The 19,696-nt window shown below is 42.3% G+C and overlaps 1 protein-coding gene across 2 annotated transcripts in view; it reads right to left on the reverse strand.

Moving 5' to 3' along the window:
- Positions 1-19,696, reverse strand: part of furinb (furin (paired basic amino acid cleaving enzyme) b) — a 131,375-nt gene that overhangs the window by 50,025 nt on the left and 61,654 nt on the right. For both annotated transcript variants that reach the window (XM_079500750.1, XM_079500751.1), the window contains exons 4-6: positions 13,349-13,444; positions 6,408-6,536; positions 6,020-6,096 (exon numbers count right to left, since the gene is read on the reverse strand). In XM_079500750.1, the coding sequence (XP_079356876.1) occupies positions 6,020-6,096; positions 6,408-6,536; positions 13,349-13,444 (302 nt within the window). The remainder of the gene's footprint in view (positions 1-6,019; positions 6,097-6,407; positions 6,537-13,348; positions 13,445-19,696) is intronic.

Raw genomic sequence — 19,696 nt, forward strand, 5'->3', positions numbered from 1 at the left:
GAGTCAAGACTGCGATGGAGTTCTCCGACACTGAACCGGATGCATTCATTCATTTCAGTTGTTGTTTTTTTTAAATTTAGCCTACACACACACACACACCGTCAAGAACAACTGGAATGCAGTGGTTTGGGGACACTGGGTAGTTTGGGGACAACTGTTTTGTATGTAGGCCTATTTATTTTCTGTAATATTTATTATAATTGTATTATGTTAGTAGTCATAAAAAATAAAAGACGCTTTTACAATGAGTTAGACCTGTCATGGCTATTTTGTTCACTATTCTGAGGTTTATGGTTTGACTAAGCGAGTTTCAACTGTGATTTACTCTGTAACGGTAGATGGTAAGAACCCAATTTTTTTTTATAATACAGTATACATTCAAGTCTATATTTTGATACATATCATGGGCACAAAGTCATATCAAAACAATGTCCTTGGATGTGTTTTTTATCAAAACTGTTTCTTCACAACAGGTTTTTGAGATACATGCATGAATAGACAAGGTACTGGTAAGACTATGTAAACATGGTATATATCAAAATGTGCGTTAGAATGTCTAATTTTACCCCAAAAAAGAATGAGTTTATATGATGTTCCAATTCAGAGATAGGGGGACTTTTAGCTGGATAGGTCAGATTGATCATGACTGACCATGCTATTTATAGATGGCAAAATATCTACAGTGGTACATGTGAGAAACTTTTTATTTTATTTTAATTGAACTAGACAACTCACCCTTTAAAATGAGATATTGCATGGCTATGTACGCCCAGCAGAAAAAAAGTTATTTAGAAAATAAAACTTCAACCGGGCATAACTTTTTTTGTTGTCCTAGAAACACTACCCAGTGTAAATGCAGGCTCTTTTAAATGGCTTCCAACACAAAAACTAAACATTTTATCAACTCAGTTCATTTTTTTCCTGGAAGCAGACAAGCCAAGCTTTCTCTGAAGGTCTTTCGTTGTCACACATTCACAACAGAGAATTTTCAATAAATCATTCAAAAACGCCATTCTGCCATAGAGAAGTCCACAAACTATATAGAAATCCTTGAAACTCTCAAAGAGTTAATAGATGCGAATTCAAAACTCAGCCGCGCGTGCTACCAATACAGATGAACTGGCCTACACAGCTGGGGGGGGGGGGCGGGGGGTAGAGGGATGAGCGTAACCTCTTATTCTCCAGTTCTTATGAATATATTCATATCATCTCATTGTGCCGAGCGAGGAGGTGAACATTACTCAACGTCGGCCCGTATCACGCTATTGGGGATTTACAGAACTCATCGAGTATCATTTCTCCACAGGTCACTCCAAACGCCCACCGCTCAGCGCTATTGACAGAGACGCACCCTCGCTTCTCGTTTCATGGCCGTAAATCGATCCCGCATGAGATAAACGCCTTGACAGTCCTATTGAAAATGGTGTGGGTGTGTGTGCTCCGTCGGTCTGTGTGTGTCTTAAGTAACGGATCAAGTAGTAATCCAACATGAGCGAAGGTGCGGTATGGAGTAATCTACTACCCACCTTCCCCAGTAGCAGGACAGAGTGGAGTTTGCTTTAAACTGATGGAAGGTGCTCGGGTCAGGAAGCCGGGTAGCCTGGCTCAGACTGTGTGATTTCTGGTCTAGAGGGGCAGGTGCCGGGCTGCCGGCACGAAAATAGCGGTGGATCCTATTGGTTCACCAATCTGAGGGCCCCCTCTTCCCCTCCCCAGTAGAAAACAGCGAAGAACACTGGCGTCACCGTATTTAGGGGGATGCCCCTCTGCACTGTTATTGGTTAGCGAAATACAAGGAAATGGGCTTCCTATGCCAGATCTTCCAATGCGTTTCCCCAGGATTTTCTTTTTGAGCCAAATGAAAATGAAAATAAAAGCCTGGGTACCGAGGCTAGAAGCTGGGCAACCATAGCTACTGGGAAGGACAATTAACTGAAGACTTTGATAATGCAAAAGCATCCTCTTCAGGGAATCCTTCTACAGGGAAGAGAAAATCAATTTCGTATTGAAAAGAAAGGCTGTGCAGAGTTTAAACCATCTCATTGTGTCGGCGACCCTGGGCCACTTCCTGTTTATTGTAGCGATGGACTATGCACTGATGCCCTTGCTACACGAGGACGTCGCGGGCTGTTCCCCGCCTAAGTTTGTGAATGATATAAAACTTTACTGCGTCTACATTGCGGTTATGTTAATTATGTACGATGTCTACTCGAGACCGGTAAACTGCTTCGTTTTCAATAGAACGTTGTAGTACACATGGTCGGCCTGTAGATGGCCACCCCAAAAAAAGAAAAAGCTTATTCTATATATGAACGAGTAGCTGTGTGCTGCTGCTGACCACTGCTATAAGCATTATGACAGGCGTGTGGCGAGAGAGAGAGAGAGAGAGAGAGAAAGAGAGAGAGAGACGAGTGCATTATATAAAAATAATAATAATAATGCACGTCTCTCCCCCCCCCCCCTCTCTCTCTCCCACCCCTTCTCTCACTCAGATCATTTTAAAAAGCTCACAACGAGGGGCGGCATGATTGTGAACTTATGAGTTTGACTTTGGAGATTGAATATTCCCTTGTGCGCAACACCTCTGAATGTCACATAATTGCTCGTTTAGATTGATTCCACCTGCTGGCAGCACAGCGCTAATCATTGCACATAGGCTATACAAAAGTATTAAAAAAAAGAGCAATTGGAAACAGTGACAACAGGCCGTTTATAGAGGAATATGGACAGTAAACAATATGTGCTTATCCTACCTGTGGTCTCTCAATGCAAAGCCGTTTTGAAGTTACACAAAGAATGTTTAATTTCCACCCAAGAAGAGAAGCACTTTGATGAGGTCCATGCATGCTGTGCAGTGTGCACTGCGCAGTCAGACCTGCCTGAGAGGAACGCGCGGTGGCTCTTGGCTGTGCTGCCTATCTTGTATATACTAATCTATTCTACACTACACCATTTAATAGTAACAATAATGTAGAAGATCATCCGTTTTTTTTCTTGTCTTTCCAGATTGGTAATCACCATAATTTATATCTGTTCAGCTCATGCGGGCATGCGATCTGCAGCCCGCATGCGGCCTGCAGATCGGCTATTTTTGGATAAGAGATTTATAGACATTATGTGCAAATATAAAATAGCTGTGATACTTATATGTAAGTGGTTATGGTGAAATAAACCATTAACACTATAGTTTGGAGGGGGCGAGGGGACTATGACATCACCGTTTTAGCAAATTAGGCGGCATTTGCTATACACACGGAGACGTGAAAGTCACGTCTCCAAACTTTCCCACTCTGGAAGGTAGTTTCAAAATTAGCCGTTTAAGTCCCCCAAAACGCCGTCTCCGTGTGACAAAAAGGGCAGATCGGCTAATTACTTGCCCAAGAAACACCGAAATCGTCCTCATCTGGATGGCCCCTGAGACTCCCAATACTCTGTTATTTCATATTTCATTTCATATTTATTTATTTATTTCAGTTATGGTTTTATGATGATTATATTCATTTTACCTTGTACTTTTTACATATTCCATAAAAGAAAAGAAAAGGAGAAGGAAGAAGATAAATCTTATTGATACCTGCCCCTATCATTAAAAAGACATCTAATTGATGCTGCTACCAACCATTGATTTTACATCACCATGATTACATCAAATAAAAAGGAGAGAAAACAAACAGACAAAAAACAAAACAAAAACAAACAGAGCTCAACACGCGAACAAAACAAAGCTGAGAGAACGGAAGAAAAAATGAAAGCCTTCTAATTCATAATTTTTTTTTTTTTCCTTTTCAAACACTTTCTTAAGCTAGAACACTATTGTACAACTCTTCAACTCCTGGTTTTGAGAATTCCATTACTTTATACCTGTAACAGAAGTGCACTTTTGTTTACTAGAAATGGGGTACAAGGAAATCTGCCTCAAACTCAATGGCAAGAAAACAGGGAGGACAAAAACAATTTCCACTGTCAATGGAATGGTGCTCGAGATAGTCAAGGACTTCAAATATCTATCAACAATCTGGCTATCATTATCGTCTGAAGATGTATCCATTTTGGCGTCAAATGAGAAGAATGAGGGGCGCTCCCTGAATTTAATCGGCATAATGTCTTATGTTGTCATTCAGTGGTCTAAACAAACATTAAAGTCAATAGACGTCGCTAGTGATAGTGATAGTACGTACAACGGATTTGTTGTGAACAGTTGCTGGAGCACCACCGTTAGGACTACTGGCACACAATGCCAATATGGGGGTGACATTTTATGTATGGACCTGTGTGCCAAGCAGTGTTGTTTTTGGCAATACATTTTGATTTTAGTTTTGGTCATAGTCTCTTCAATAGTTTTAATTTAGTTTCAGTCACATTTTATTCACCTGGAAGGCTTTAGTGTTAGTCTAGTTTTAGTCGACTAAATATCATAAGGTTTTAGTCGACTAAAATCTACAGTTGATTTAGTCGACTAAAATGTATTTTGGTGGGCGTTGATGCCATCGTAATGACTGTTTTTACACTTGCTGAAAATAGCCGATCTACAAGCTCACAACGTGTCACGCTGCGACGTGTTGTGAGCTTGTAGATCTGCTATTTTCAGCATGCAACCAAGTGTAAAATGACGTATACTGGATCTCTTGTCCACTGGTCCATTCCTAACATTTAAGTCTAGTTTTATTCGTAGACGAAATTGTCAGTATATTTAGTCTTAGTTTTAGTCATCATGACTTAGTTTTTATTTAGTTTTTATGTAGTTTTTGTCAGTGAAAAAATGTAGTCGAACATTTTTCGTCGTAGTATTAGTCGACGAAAACAACAATGGTGCCAAGTTTTGATTATTTGTATTAATGGGAAGACAGATGTCCTCGTTATATAGAATAAGGAAGAAGAATCAGAAGGTAGAACAACCCACCAGTGTCTCCCTGAACTGTCAGTGGCTGTCACGTGTTGAAACACAAAACTAAAAACAATAAAAAAAAGACTGTGGCAGTGGTCCCAGAAACAAAAAAAAAAAAAAAAAAGGAGGAGGGATGGGTGGGCTTAGACTAATCCCGCGGTGCACTTCAACGTCGGTTTGCAGCTTCTCATCTGCCGTAGACAATCTGCCAAAGTGGCCCTGGGGTTGTGGCACCCGGAAAACCTTTCCGTGCGGCTATTATGGCAGCTCAGCCGGTTTACTGAAGCACAGCAGAGAGACACTTTACTTTTACGGGAACAGAGACTTCAGAATCAGAAGCTTTTCAATTGCAACTGCGGCACTGCGTCTCAAACCTAATATAATTGTGTTTTTTTTAACCGATTAAAACCGGGAAAGCGTCCGTGTCATTTTAGATTTTAGCTATATACGTTTTTCAGAAAACTATTAGGATTTAGAATAGTGGTTTAGAAAATGGCAGATATGCAAGCTCACAGTGTGTCACTTTGTGCCGTGCTGCGAGCTTGTACATCTGCTATTTTTTTTATTTTAAATCACAATTTAGGCATTTAGCAGACGATCTTAATCCAGAGCGAAAAGGTTCGAGAACAACTCATTTAGGAGAAGATTTGGGTCTTACTGGGTTAAACGTTAAATACCCGTCAGCTGCAGCAGCGCCGGTGCCAAAAGCCTTTAAGATAGCACAGCACGGTGCCTTCGCTCAATTCTGCTGGACTTTTTTTCCCTCCCCGCATTGGTTTCATTCCCTGGCAACTATCCTCATAGGGAATTATTAATGAGACTGCACAGAGCTAGACATTTCTGTGTGATGTCCTTGTCAAGAGATGTTTTTTAGAGAACCGGGACAGTTTCTGAGTGCATGTACAGGGGTAGCTTGAAGGACGAAACTGTCTTGAAACTAAGAAAGACTGAGCCAACAACATCCCACAGCATTCACTTTCCTTTTTTCTGTATGCGGCATCCATTTTCCCCTTCATACTCGCGCTGGGGTTGAATCATGAAAAAATCATCAAAGCAACAGCGGAAATTAGGAGCAATCAAACCCACTTTCGAGGAACACATCTGCGAGATTGCTGCAATTGGTGAGATAATTACCTGTTCTCATTGCGCTGAGTGTATCGTGGCTGCGGGTCACTGTCGTTGTCGTTGACGTCGTAGCTGGCTTCCTGGTCCTGTGAAAGAAATTAAAGGAAATATTAGATTCTCATCTTTTTTGAGCGGTGCTAGTCGTTCCTATGCACAGCTTTGTGTGTCTGACTTTGATGTTTGTTTAGGGTAGTTAAGATGTAATTCGTTGTCAGCAAAGTCTATGGACTTTAATGTTTGTTTAGGGCAGTACATGACGACGTAAGATGTCACCTGGCTGATATAAATACATCTTGCAATACAGTTATTTCATTTTTCATGGACATGAGAACATCAACATGCCCCAAAAAATCTGGACGCCCCTCACTTCACACATGTTTATTATTCCTCTACTTACGTAATTGTTGATCAGATCGGGGTGGTCTTTCTCAATGCCGTCGTCCAGGATGGTAACCACCACATCTCTCCCTGTGTAGCCCTGAGCCCAGGCCTCTTTGGCGTTCAGGTCCTGGTGGGTTGGGCTGGACTGGAGGCAGCGCACACACGCACGCACGCACACACGCACGCACGCACGCACGCACACACGCACACACACACACACACACACACGGATGCTGTTACTCATCAGCATTCGTCATGTGACGCACGATTCCTTTTCCAGTGTGACTGGCCAGCAGTTATTATTATCTTCAATTTTAAATATAAAAAATATATAATTTCATTTTAAAAACAAAACAAACCATATGTTTTTGTCACACCTCAGATGGATACTACAGTAGAAGATACCACTAATTATGTGGTGATATGAGACCAGAGATCATCAGGGATTTTCACATTATGTAAACATATCCTGGAAGTTATCGCCAACATTTCAATATCGAGGTATGATCCAAAACACTGTGACATTTGATTGTATCAATATCAGCTAATGTTGTACACTATGTACAACATTAGCTGATATTGATAACGAGTTTCAGATGCGTCCATATGTCATTCAGCACTATGCTGAATGACATATGGACCCATCTGAAACTCTTTGCTAATTTTATCAATATCAGCTAATGTTGTACACTATGTACCACATTAGCTGATATTGATAAAGAGTTCCAGATGCGTCCATATGTCATTCAGCACTATGCTGAATGACATATGGACCCATCTGAAACTCTTTGCTAATGATACTGTCCTTCACCCAAAGACAAATAGTTTTGCCATTGTTTTTCTTTAGCTAGAAGCAGATGAACCAGCTGCAATGTTCGGGGAGAGCTTTTCCACCTTGCTCGAGGAGAACAAAACAGCTTCTCTCCAAACAGTGAGCTGATGAGAGCTACACGAGACTGAAGGAAAGGGAGGGAGGGTGAGCTGGATAAACAAGCGGGGACAGGATCAGTACGGAGAAAAGCAGACGATTACGCAGTAAAAAAATAAATACAATTACTGCCTGGTATTCTTTTTTAATAAGTGATCTACAAGCTCATAACATGCTGTGAGCTCGGAGATCTATCTAAATCGAATTAAATAGCCTATTTTGGAAATAAGTCTTGAAAGATTGAGAAAAAATGTGTGAAAATAGGGCTAACATTTTACAGTGTTCACCTCTTCCGCCCCTTTGTTCCATGTCCTGCTGAGCTGCTGTGGATGTGGTGCCAGGGTGCTTAGCTAAGGAGCTTACCTCCCCGGGCTGTGGACTATGCACTGGCACCGCTGCCATTCCCATACACAGAACCACGTACATGAAGGCGCATTACAGGGTGCTTCTGTGCCACGTCTTGGCCTCAGTCACACACTGTCAAAATCAAATGTCACGGTATTTCTGACCGAATCTCAGTAAATGTGACTACATTTGACTGAGGGGCTGTCATTGGATTTTTTTTGTCATTTTCGTTTTTTCATGTCATATGAAAGCAGGGAATCATAGTTTCTGTTGTAAGTGCTGTTTGTCAGCTTTCAAACAAATTGTTGACAAACTCACTGATGCACCCATTCTGTGGTTGTAGGCTTACGCAGGCATAAAGAATGTCCACAGGTAGAACTCATTTAGCTTTGCTTTAATAGAAATAAAGTGCATAAAGTAACCATGACATTCTTCCTGTTTTCTCTGTGCTGCTGGTAAAAACCGTGTCTCCACGTAGGTGCATAATTTCCCCCCCACACCTGTCCATAATTAAAGCCTAGGCCTGGGAGGCGTGCCCGTTTGTGCTCAAAACAATAATTCAATTAGCCAATACATTCAATTATCTAAATAATACTCTCAAAGCTACTAAGGCTAAATAACGGAAATAAGAAAATACAAAACAGTTAAATGGCTTCTACAGCTTCAAATTGACATATTGGTTATTCAGTTTGACCCACCAGTTTTGGAGATATGGCTTATAGAATAATGTCTTGCAGAAAACAGCGAGTTGAGAAAACAGGCTTGAAAAGTTCACTTCTGTGGTCTCTAACATTACACCTAGCTACATGTTTAAGCATTTATTTCATGTTTACATGTCGATGTCAGCTCTGACACTTATTTCAGACATGCTCTATTATGTGAAGAGTCTGTCTGTGCTATTAACTCATTTAAAAAATCTCCTCTGGTGAAAGGCTGCGCGATGGCAGGCTCTCAGTCAAATCTGGTCACAAATACCTCAATAAATACCTAGATAAGGTGACCATATTTTGGGGATGATGGTGGGTGTTTCAGGAGATATCTTCTTTGAAAAACTATCAATTAGTAATGTGGTTGTGATGACCAAACAGGAAGAGGCATTCACTTGGCATTCTCCAGACGGAGAGCACACATCACACCCATTTTAAAATCACTTCACTGGTTGCTGGCTGTTTTATCCAGAATTGATTTTAAGGTCCTTCTGCTAGTTTTTAAATCTATTCATGGAAATGCACCTGCATATTATTTGTCTGAAATGCTCCCTGGGTATGTGCCTGGAAGAGCTCTGAGATCCTCGGGAACTCGTCTTTTAGAGGTTCCTAAGGCTAGACCTAAAACTAAAAGGCATGGAGAAGCAGCCTTTAGCTATTATGGTCCTATAATGTGGAACAGCCTGCCTGTAAACCTGCGGCTCTCTGAATCCATGGACATTTAAAAGAAACCTTAAGACATACCTTTTTAGCATTGCTTTTAATTAGGTCATATCATTATCCTTGTTTTAGGTTTATTGTCTCCACCAGGCCGAAGGCATGGGGAGAGAGTATGTTTTGCACTCAGTCCGTGTGTGTGTCCGTCCGTCCGTCCGTCCTTCCGTCCGTCCGTTACCAGCTAATCTCCGGCACCGTTAACCCGGTCGATGCCAAACTTTGCACACACACTCTCTGGATGCCAACGATGAACCTCTGCCCCACATTTTCCAGAACGGCCTGTTATAGCGCCACCATGAGGCAGCTTTTCACATTTTGTACCTAAAACTGCACCGATCTGCGTGAAACGTTGCATGCACACTCCCTAGAGGCCATGGACAAACCGTTGACCTGCATTTTCCGCATCTGCCTTTTATAGCGCCACCAGGAGGCCGACTTTTGTAAAACACATTTTTTGATATTATTTGTAATGTTTTCCAATGTTTACTTGTTTTTTTCCTTCTTTGTTTTTTTCATTTCCTTTAATGTCTTTTATATTTGTAAATCTGTGAAGCACATTGGGTTGCACTTGCTGTATGAAATGTGCTATACAAATAAAGTTTTGATTGATTGATTTAACTTGACTCCAGCAGTCGTCAAAAGGTCTGAAAAGTGCATTAATTTACATTAATGGCTTTAAGATCAGGAAAAGACAATATTGTATGATGTTACGATTACCAAAATCCCCGGATCATACTGTATCTACCCTAGTTGATATTATATTGATATAGCGATCACCCACCTCTAACAAAAAACAACAAAGAAAGAATGTCTGTTGCACTTAATCCTCCCCCATCGTCATGCTCTCTTTGATTCCAACCAGACAAAGACTTCTAATAATATTTATATCCAAAAAGGTTTGACCGCACTATCAAAGTAAAAGCATCTGTATTGGCAACACGAACGCATGACTTGGAGCGCTCAGCTGATTCGAGCCAGTCTAAAGCTGAATGGCAGAGGTCCCATTCAGCGGTGATTTACACCGGGGATAGTCAACGGTGCCATGAATCCATTCCTAGTGACAGACAGGGGCTTACTGCACAAAAAAAGAGAGAAGGGCAAGATAAGGGTCAATCAAAGTGTCTCATAAAGCGCATGAAGGAGCCATTGTTGAGCCATATGGCTCACATCGGCACTTCCCCTGGTGTCCGTTTCACTTTATTGTCCGATCCTGATTCCTGAGTCTGTCGAGGACGAATTTTACTGAAAATAGCCAATCTGTAAGCTCAGAACGGATGCGACATGTTGTGAGCTTACAGATTGGCTATTTTCTACACTTATAGATCTGCTATTGTCGGTGTGCGATGCTGTCAGACGACGGAGCATAAATTAGGCATCAGCTTAGACATGGAAACCTTTGCGTTGGCGGCTGTTTTTCTTTTGAGGGAACTAAACCCAATTGATGCAACATAGGCCCGTAGGGACACTCTTAGACAGCGATTCAATTTTCTGCTTATCAAGCTGACCAGGGGGAATTAATAATTGCTGCCAGTTTATTATTGAGTATAGCTCTAAATCAGGTATCCCCACAGGCTTGTGCACATTGCTGAAGGTATTGAGCGCAGCACAGCTCTGGCAAGGCTGAATACCAGGCCTGTTAAAACTTTAATCAAAAAATAATTGCATATGGGAGAAAAAAAGAAAGGAAAAAAAAGTCAAAAGATTTGAAAGATGTTCAATCTGGGACAGCGTTATTGACTTAAGGTAGTGGGGGAAAAACGCATTCAACAGATTTCTTCCCCAACGGCTGCCAAAAAAAACCACAGAGGTAAATAATATTAAGCACGTCCGTTTTATTGATCGCATGCGTGCGTCTCTTTGAGTTGACATGTTGACATGCTGTATGGATTTCAGCAAGATAAATGTTATTCAATGATCCTTTAGTTTACAAACGCTATTCGACTCTCCTTGTTCCACACCTGATACGACACTGTACGGCCGTGATAACGGATCACAGAGGGTTGGCAGATAAGGCACCATTACTCACCAGGTAGTACTAACCCCTACTCACCAGTCACCAGGTAGTACCTCTACTCACCAGGTAGTACTAACCCCTACTCACCAGGTAGTACCTCTACTCACCAGGTAGTACTAACCCCTACTCACCAGGTAGTACCTCTACTCACCAGGTAGTACTAACCCCTACTCACCAGGTAGTACCTCTACTCACCAGGTAGTACCTCTACTCACCAGGTAGTACTAACCCCTACTCACCAGGTAGTACCTCTACTCACCAGGTAGTACCTCTACTCACCAGGTAGTACTAACCCCTACTCACCAGGTAGTACCTCTACTCACCAGGTAGTACTAACCCCTACTCACCAGGTAGTACTAACCCCTACTCACCAGGTAGTACCTCTACTCACCAGGTAGTACCTCTACTCACCAGGTAGTACTAACCCCTACTCACCAGGTAGTACCTCTACTCACCAGGTAGTACCTCTACTCACCAGGTAGTACTAACCCCTACTCACCAGGTAGTACTAACCTCTACTCACCAGGTAGTATCTCTACTCACCAGGTAGTACCTCTACTCACCAGGTAGTACTAACCCCTACTCACCAGGTAGTACTAACCCCTACTCACCAGGTAGTACTAACCCCTACTCACCAGGTAGTACTAACCCCTACTCACCAGGTAGTACCTCTACTCACCAGGTAGTACTAACCCCTACTCACCAGGTAGTACCTCTACTCACCAGGTAGTACCTCTACTCACCAGGTAGTACCTCTACTCACCAGGTAGTACCCCTACTCACCAGGTAGTACCTCTACTCACCAGGTAGTACCTCTACTCACCAGGTAGTACTAACCCCTACTCACCAGGTAGTACTAACCCCTACTCACCAGGTAGTACCTCTACTCACCAGGTAGTACCTCTACTCACCAGGTAGTACCTCTACTCACCAGGTAGTACTAACCCCTACTCACCAGGTAGTACCTCTACTCACCAGGTAGTACTAACCCCTACTCACCAGGTAGTACTAACCCCTACTCACCAGGTAGTACCTCTACTCACCAGGTAGTACTAACCCCTACTCACCAGGTAGTACTAACCTCTACTCACCAGGTAGTACTAACCCCTACTCACCAGGTAGTACTAACCTCTACTCACCAGGTAGTACCTCTACTCACCAGGTAGTACCTCTACTCACCAGGTAGTACTAACCTCTACTCACCAGGTAGTACTAACCCCTACTCACCAGGTAGTACCTCTACTCACCAGGTAGTACTAACCCCTACTCACCAGGTAGTACCTCTACTCACCAGGTAGTACCTCTACTCACCAGGTAGTACTAACCCCTACTCACCAGGTAGTACCTCTACTCACCAGGTAGTACCTCTACTCACCAGGTAGTACCTCTACTCACCAGGTAGTACCTCTACTCACCAGGTAGTACTAACCCCTACTCACCAGGTAGTACCTCTACTCACCAGGTAGTACTAACCCCTACTCACCAGGTAGTACTAACCCCTACTCACCAGGTAGTACCTCTACTCACCACAATGTATCATTACTTTTTAGGTATTGATTGATTGATTGATTGATTTATTAACAGTTTGCAGAATTACAGTACATTTCAAGTACAATAAAGCATTACACTTGTTTACATTACGGCCCACCATTTTCAATTCATCAAAACATTTAGAGACGTACGAATATACACGATTATAGCCAAAAAAAGAAATCATCATAGAGGAGGTAAAAAGGGGGGAAAAACATATACAGTGAGGGGGAAAAGGGGTAGGTGGGGGGATTCAGATTTTACGGGGGCCAGTTTCAAATTGCGTAGGGGTGAATTGCGTAGGTGCCCTTTCAGTTTTGAAGGAGTCAAGGGATTCGCATGTCTTAATGACTGTTGGTGGGGCGTTCCACATTTTGGTGGCATAGGAGCAAAATTAATTTAGTCCCTTGTTTGTACCGAATCTGGGTTGCACATGGTTTGTTGAACTCCCTCTGGTGTTGTGGGTGTGGACTTCGTTGACATTAAGGAAGTATTTAAACAGGTACATGGGTATCTTGGTGGTGTATCGAATCTTGTGGATCAGACCCATTGCAAGATGCTGTACTCTGTGGTCAACTCTAAGCCATTCCAGCATGTCAAAGTGGGCAGGGGTGAGGTGGGTTCGGGGAGTGAGGCCAAGTAGTAGCCTGACCAGTTTGTATCATCACTAACCAGCAGGTACATACTAACTACACACAGCAGGTGTCATTGCTCACCAGGTACCACTGCTTGGAGAATTCAGGGTCTGAAGGGTCGTCAAACAAATCCCTCTTCTTTCTCCTTTTTATCACCTGCTGCTCTGCCCATTGCACCTAGGTGGAACGAACACACACACACACACACACACACACACACACACACACACACACACACACACACACACACACACACACACACACACACACACACACACACACACACACACACACACACACACACACACACACACACACACACACACACACACACACACACACACACACAGTTATTTATTTCTTCATGACAGTCCCAGCACTTTTCATTTGTGCCAGTGTGTTGTGGCATCCCGCTGGCCTCGGGGATGCCACATCACAGGGCCCCGCTGTGTTCAAAAACAAATCACCAGAATGAGAACGAAATGTGAGGCAAATCTGATGTTTGTCTGCTTCCTGGCAGGGAGGCGGGGGGGGGGATCGGAGTATGGAAGTTCACTTCAGTTTAATTCATGTTGCAGGCTTGACAAGAGCCCAACCTGTGCCCCATGTTTGGGTCTTGGACGACCGATTACCAATGTTTTGACTGATATTTAGTATGTAACAAAAATACTATAGGAAGTCTACTACTAGCAATTTAAAAGACAAACAAAAAATAGATCTACACACCCTCAGCGCGTTGCAAACTTGCAATGTGCTAATCTATGAAAGTAAAATAGGTACACGAGGGTGAAAGTGGTTAATAATTTGGATACATTGGTAGCATCATTTTCTACACAGATGGTCAAAAACAAGGCAATGGCAAAAATATATTGGCCAAAGGCAAAGCTGTACATTGGTCTCTCTCTAGCATCGTCACAAAGCTGTACATTGGTCTCTCTCTAGCATCGTCACAAAGCTGTACATTGGTCTCTCTCTAGCATCGTCACAAAGCTGTACATTGGTCTCTCTCTAGCATCGTCACAAAGCTGTACATTGGTCTCTCTCTAGCATCGTCACAAAGCTGTACATTGGTCTCTCTCTAGCATCGTCACAAAGCTGTACATTGGTCTCTCTCTAGCATCGTCACAAAGCTGTACATTGGTCTCTCTCTAGCATCGTCACAAATCGAGCAGAAACCTCTTATTTATATTTCTCTGTAAATCATCATCATCCTACAGTGTCACACAAAAGCATCAAAAGTAGCAGATCCACAAGCTCGAAATGTGACGCGACGCCACACATTTTGGGATCTGCAACTTTTTCATTTGAATCCTGAAAAGTAACAGTTTTGGACATGTGAGGTTTCCACCCAGTCAGAGATGATATGCAGGCGGTGTGTGTGTACAGTAGGCCTGGGTGGTACTGGGCTATACCAATAAATAAATGATTTTGTGAATATTCTGATAAAACTTCAGTTTTGTTACGCATTAGATACAGTATACTGTAATTGTCTCATGCTGAAAAACTGCACAACTTTGGCACATTGCAAACACTTTGTTGCAAAGACTGTAGGTTTTCATTTCCCCTGCTGTGTGTGACACAGCAGGGGGACAGACGTGAGAATAATTTACACCCACCGCGTGTGAACACACACACACACACACACACACACACACACACACACACACACACACACACACACACACACACACACACACACACACACACACACACACACACACACACACACACACACACACACACACACACACACACACACACACACACACACACACACACACACACACACACCTTTTCCAATCAAACATCATAGGCGTTTCCCACCCACGCTGGTTAAATTGTAATGAGCATCCTATTTCAAAGGCTGCTGACGTGCACTACAACAGCTAATAGTAAAACATGCTGTCATGTAGACCATGGCAATTAATGTTGGAGTCACTTAGGCTATCCTCCAAAATGCTGTCCCACCATTGGGGAATTTTAAATCAAAATTAAAGACCCAGCTTTTTTCCCCTCTTGCTTTTAGTTCAGCCCGAGGTTGTGCCATGGTTTTTGTCAAGTCTACTCTTAATTGGCCTTAATTTAGTTTTTTAATGTCCTCTCACTGTGCTTTTTTTAATTATTTTTATCTGTTGTTGGTTTTATTCAGTTTGAATTAAGTTCTTATTTCACCACTTTGATTTTGATTTGATTCTTGTATGGTTGCTCTGATTATTTTATGGTTAGTTTTGTTTTTGTTTCCTACCATTTTAATTTCAACAAGCAAATTGTAAACAGTAACATATCGTATCGTTTGACTGTTTACCGCATCATATTGTTTTGGCTAGTTGTTTAGGCTACTTGTGCGTTGTATTTAGTCATTTTTAAGATGAAAAAAAGAGAGGGGTTTAATTACTTTTTCATTCTACGTGGCTACATTTGGTCTATTGATAAATGTGTGTATTCCCTGTGTTAATGTCAAGGTGCGGATTTGGCCATATGTGTTCAAATACAATGTCCATGCATTTGCCAGAGAATCACTGTTTACTTATTTATATCCAATATAATAAATGTTTCCCTCAAAAAACCCGAATCTACACAGATTTAATTTCTTCGCCAACTAGTTACTGAATCGTTTTTTAATCATTGAATCGTATCGCCGACGTCGTATCGAGATGCGTATCGTATTGCTGTTTGTATCGTTACACCACCATGCTTTATTAAAGCATAATAGGTACAACAGAACTGCTCAGGTTTTTTGTACGGCGGTGGCTCAGGGGTAGAGTGCCTGGATGGTAACTGTAAGGTTGCCAGTTCAAACCCGGGCTCCCCCAGAGTTACTGTCGAAGTGTCCTTGAGCAAGACACTGAACCCCTAATTGCTCCCGATGTGCTAGTTGGTACCTTGCATGGCTTCCGCTGCAATCGGTGTATGAATGTGTGAGTGAATGGGTGAATGTAATGCACAATCTCTGTAAAGCGCCTTGGATAAAGGCGCTAATGCACCATTTACCATTTACTATATATATATATATATGTTATATATAGTAAATAAAAGTGATTCGACTTGACAAAACGTATAGACCCTAATCACCCTATATATATATATATGTCGTTGACTAGGAATCTGTACTTGGCCCCCTCCTTTTCTTCCTCTACACAAACAGCCGATCTACTGCACAACTTTACATGCGTTTTGTGAGCTTGCTAGTATTTCATTAGGACGTGCTCAGAATGGGGACAGTAGGGTTCATGTGGTTAATATCTCAAATAAAAGGTCATGTCATCATCGCTGCTGCATGGGCATTATTAGCGTAGCTCAGGGGTGGGCAACTGGCGGCTTGGGGGCCACACGCTTTAATTACTTCAATATAAATTAGTAGCTCCATTGCTCAACACAAGTATAATTAAAGGCATTTGAAATTACATAAAAATGTTAATTTTCAGGATTCCGATTCAAAAATAGCAAAAATTCAAGATTTCAATTCGAATATAGCAAATGTTTTTGCTACGACAGTAATATATGGCCCTAGGGAGTGAGTGTGGAGATATAGTGGCCCTCTCCATCGTCAAAGTTGCCCACCCCTGTCGTAGCTGATGAATGCTTCCCTTGCTTAAGTTATATTGTGCTGCAGTGAGAATGCAGAGGCCACGAGTGGATTGTAAAAACGTTAAACACTTAAATCATTTGATTAAGACTTGTACGTCTTTTCTTTGCATTGCCCAATACAAGTTGTTATTAGCAGGCTATTTTCCATCCTTGTCAGTCACTCAATTCTCATAAAAGTACATTTCTAATAAACAAGAATTGATTCAAATCAATTAATTACCAGCTGATTACAATCTTCAGAATTGTGCTATTATCTGAAATGTATATATCTGTGTCTGTTTATGTGTGTGTGTGTGTGTGTGTAAACAACAACAGGATCTGTCCAGGTGAGTGTAGCCTAGTACAAAATGGAGCCAAACATTGGTGACTATCAAGTCATTAGAGGAAATGGAGGTTATTTGGAATGTCTGTAGCTTGATTTAACAGACCGAAAACAAATTAGAGGGAACATTGCCGCGGACCACCGCACCAACCTCCGCAGGGACCCCCCTTATATTCAATCAATTCAATTCAAGAATTGATTCAATATGAATAATAACCAGCAGCTTCCGTATAGATGTGTGTTTAATATAAGGGGGGTCCCTGCAGAGGTTGGTGCGGTGGTCCGCGGCAATGTTCCCTCTAATTTGTTTTCGGTCTGAGTAAACACTCAAACCTCCTGAGCAGACATCAGCAACTGCTGAGCAAACAGACATCACCTTGACACCAACTAGCCCAACATGAGAGAATGCGAAGTGAGCGCCCCACACAGGTGTGTTTTTTTTTGTTTTGCCAAATGGATTTTGGGAGTGAATCAATGAATAGTTAGATAAGGCAACAAGTGACAACATTAGTTTTGGTAATATGAAGGTGGTAGGCTAGCAATTTTAGGAGCCTTTTCAGGCTGTGACCCGCCAAAGTAATCATATTTGAACTGGGGACCCCCCCACCCAGACAAGCAACAGAATGGTTCCACAGATAAATGTTGTGAAATAGCAGATGTCCAAGGTCGTTGTGAACTTGTGGATTGGCTATTTGCACAATTGTTGCCTCTGTGTTATATAATAATAGGGCTGTCAATCGATTCAAATATGTAATCGCGATTAATTACATGACTGGCCATAGTTAAGCGCAAATTAATCGCATATTTTTATCCGTTCTAAATATACCTTAAATCAGTGGTTGTCAAGATTTGTCATATCAAGGCCCATTATTTATTCTGCATTTGAGCCACGGACCACCATTTGATGACATTTAGCCTTCCAGACCCAAACTAAAGAACTGTATTGATGTTGGTACCATTAGGAGAGATAACAGGCCAATGTTGATCAAATTAATTTTGCTACATTCTCAAATTGTGTAGAAGTAATGCAGATGTTTAACAATTTTTCAACTGTTGAGTGTGAAATTGAACCAAAAGGACCCACTTGGTTGAATTGTACTCGCAAGAGTTAAAGATCTCTAAGGGTTCATTTGGTTACCAAGTCTCCATCATGTAGCTGGGGACCACCTTGTGGTCCCTAGACCACAGGTTCAGAACCACTGCTTTAGTGCTTTTCAAAATACTCTTATCAACATGGGAGAATGTTGTTTGTGTTGCAAATGCCATGGAAGAGGGCAGAAATTCTCAAAGCATAAACTCCACACACACGCTGCGCGAGACGAGACCCCTCCGCTCCGCCTGCCTCTCTGTCCTGCAAGCCATAGCTGCAAGCACGCACACACACAGGCTGTCAACATTAGCTTTAGCAGGCATTAGCATGGTGCAAAAGTAACTGCTGTGTTTGTCTCCCGAAACTGTTCAGTTCAGCCTGCATGAACAGCGCTCGAGCGCTCGGTTTCTGCCCCCTCAATGTCGTAACTCTTCTATGAGTTGGCTCTGGGTCAAACCACCGCGTTGGGAAATGGCTGTGAATGTGCGTGGCAATGGAATTGGCCAATGCGAACTCTATACTCGTAATACTTTGGCACAAACCAACTATTGGCGAAGAACAATATTGATGTAACTAAGAGTTTCGATGAGTTAGCTAAATTTTATATAGAGATTTAGAAGGATTAAGCGAAATGGTGAGGTGACAATTCCTCCTCCTCCTCCGCTGTTTCTCTTCTCCTGAGGAGAGATCACAGTGGGCGGTGGCTTCCAGGCGTGTGTGTGTGTGTGTGTGAGTGTGTGTGCGTGCGTGTGCGTCTGTGCCAATGGCGCGAGGGGAGGCAGTGTTGCCAGCTCCGCGAATTATAAGCGAGTTGGAGTGTGTGTAAGTAGTGTGTTGAAAGGTTTTTTTTGTGGGCTTTTGAAATATGCAGACTTGGCAACACTCAGCAAGAAGTACTCTGCAGTATGGTTGCCAGTGTTGCCAACTGTCGTGACAGAAATAAGCTAAGCAGCCTCCACGTTAGGCTGGAAATATGCAGGCAGGAAATATGCAGACTTGGCAACACTCAGCAAGAAGTACTCGGCAGTATGGTTGCCAGTGTTGCCAACTGTCGTGACAGAAATAAGCTAAGCAGCCTCCACGTTAGGCTGGATGGAAATATATGCAGACTTGGCTGGAAATATGCAGACTTGGCAACACTCAGCAGAATGATCTACGGTCGACTACCAGTGTTGCAAGTTTCCCATCCTAATGTAGACCTGCCGATACTTCGTATCAGCTGGTAAAAAGGTTTGAAAATACAGCTATAAATCGGTTGGCTGGCGTGTAGAGCCCTCTCATAGAAACTGGAGCTATTAACCTCATTCAGTTGATAGTTGTGCTACAGTGCTGTAGTGATTTATTAATAAGCGCCTTTATGTCCCCTGTATCAAATCTACTGACCTGATTATGCTGCGAACGCCACAGAACCCATGAGATTAGCACAGAC

Source organism: Electrona antarctica (genome assembly GCF_951216825.1).
Source record: "Electrona antarctica genome assembly, chromosome: 5".
Lineage (NCBI taxonomy): Eukaryota > Metazoa > Chordata > Actinopteri > Myctophiformes > Myctophidae > Electrona > Electrona antarctica.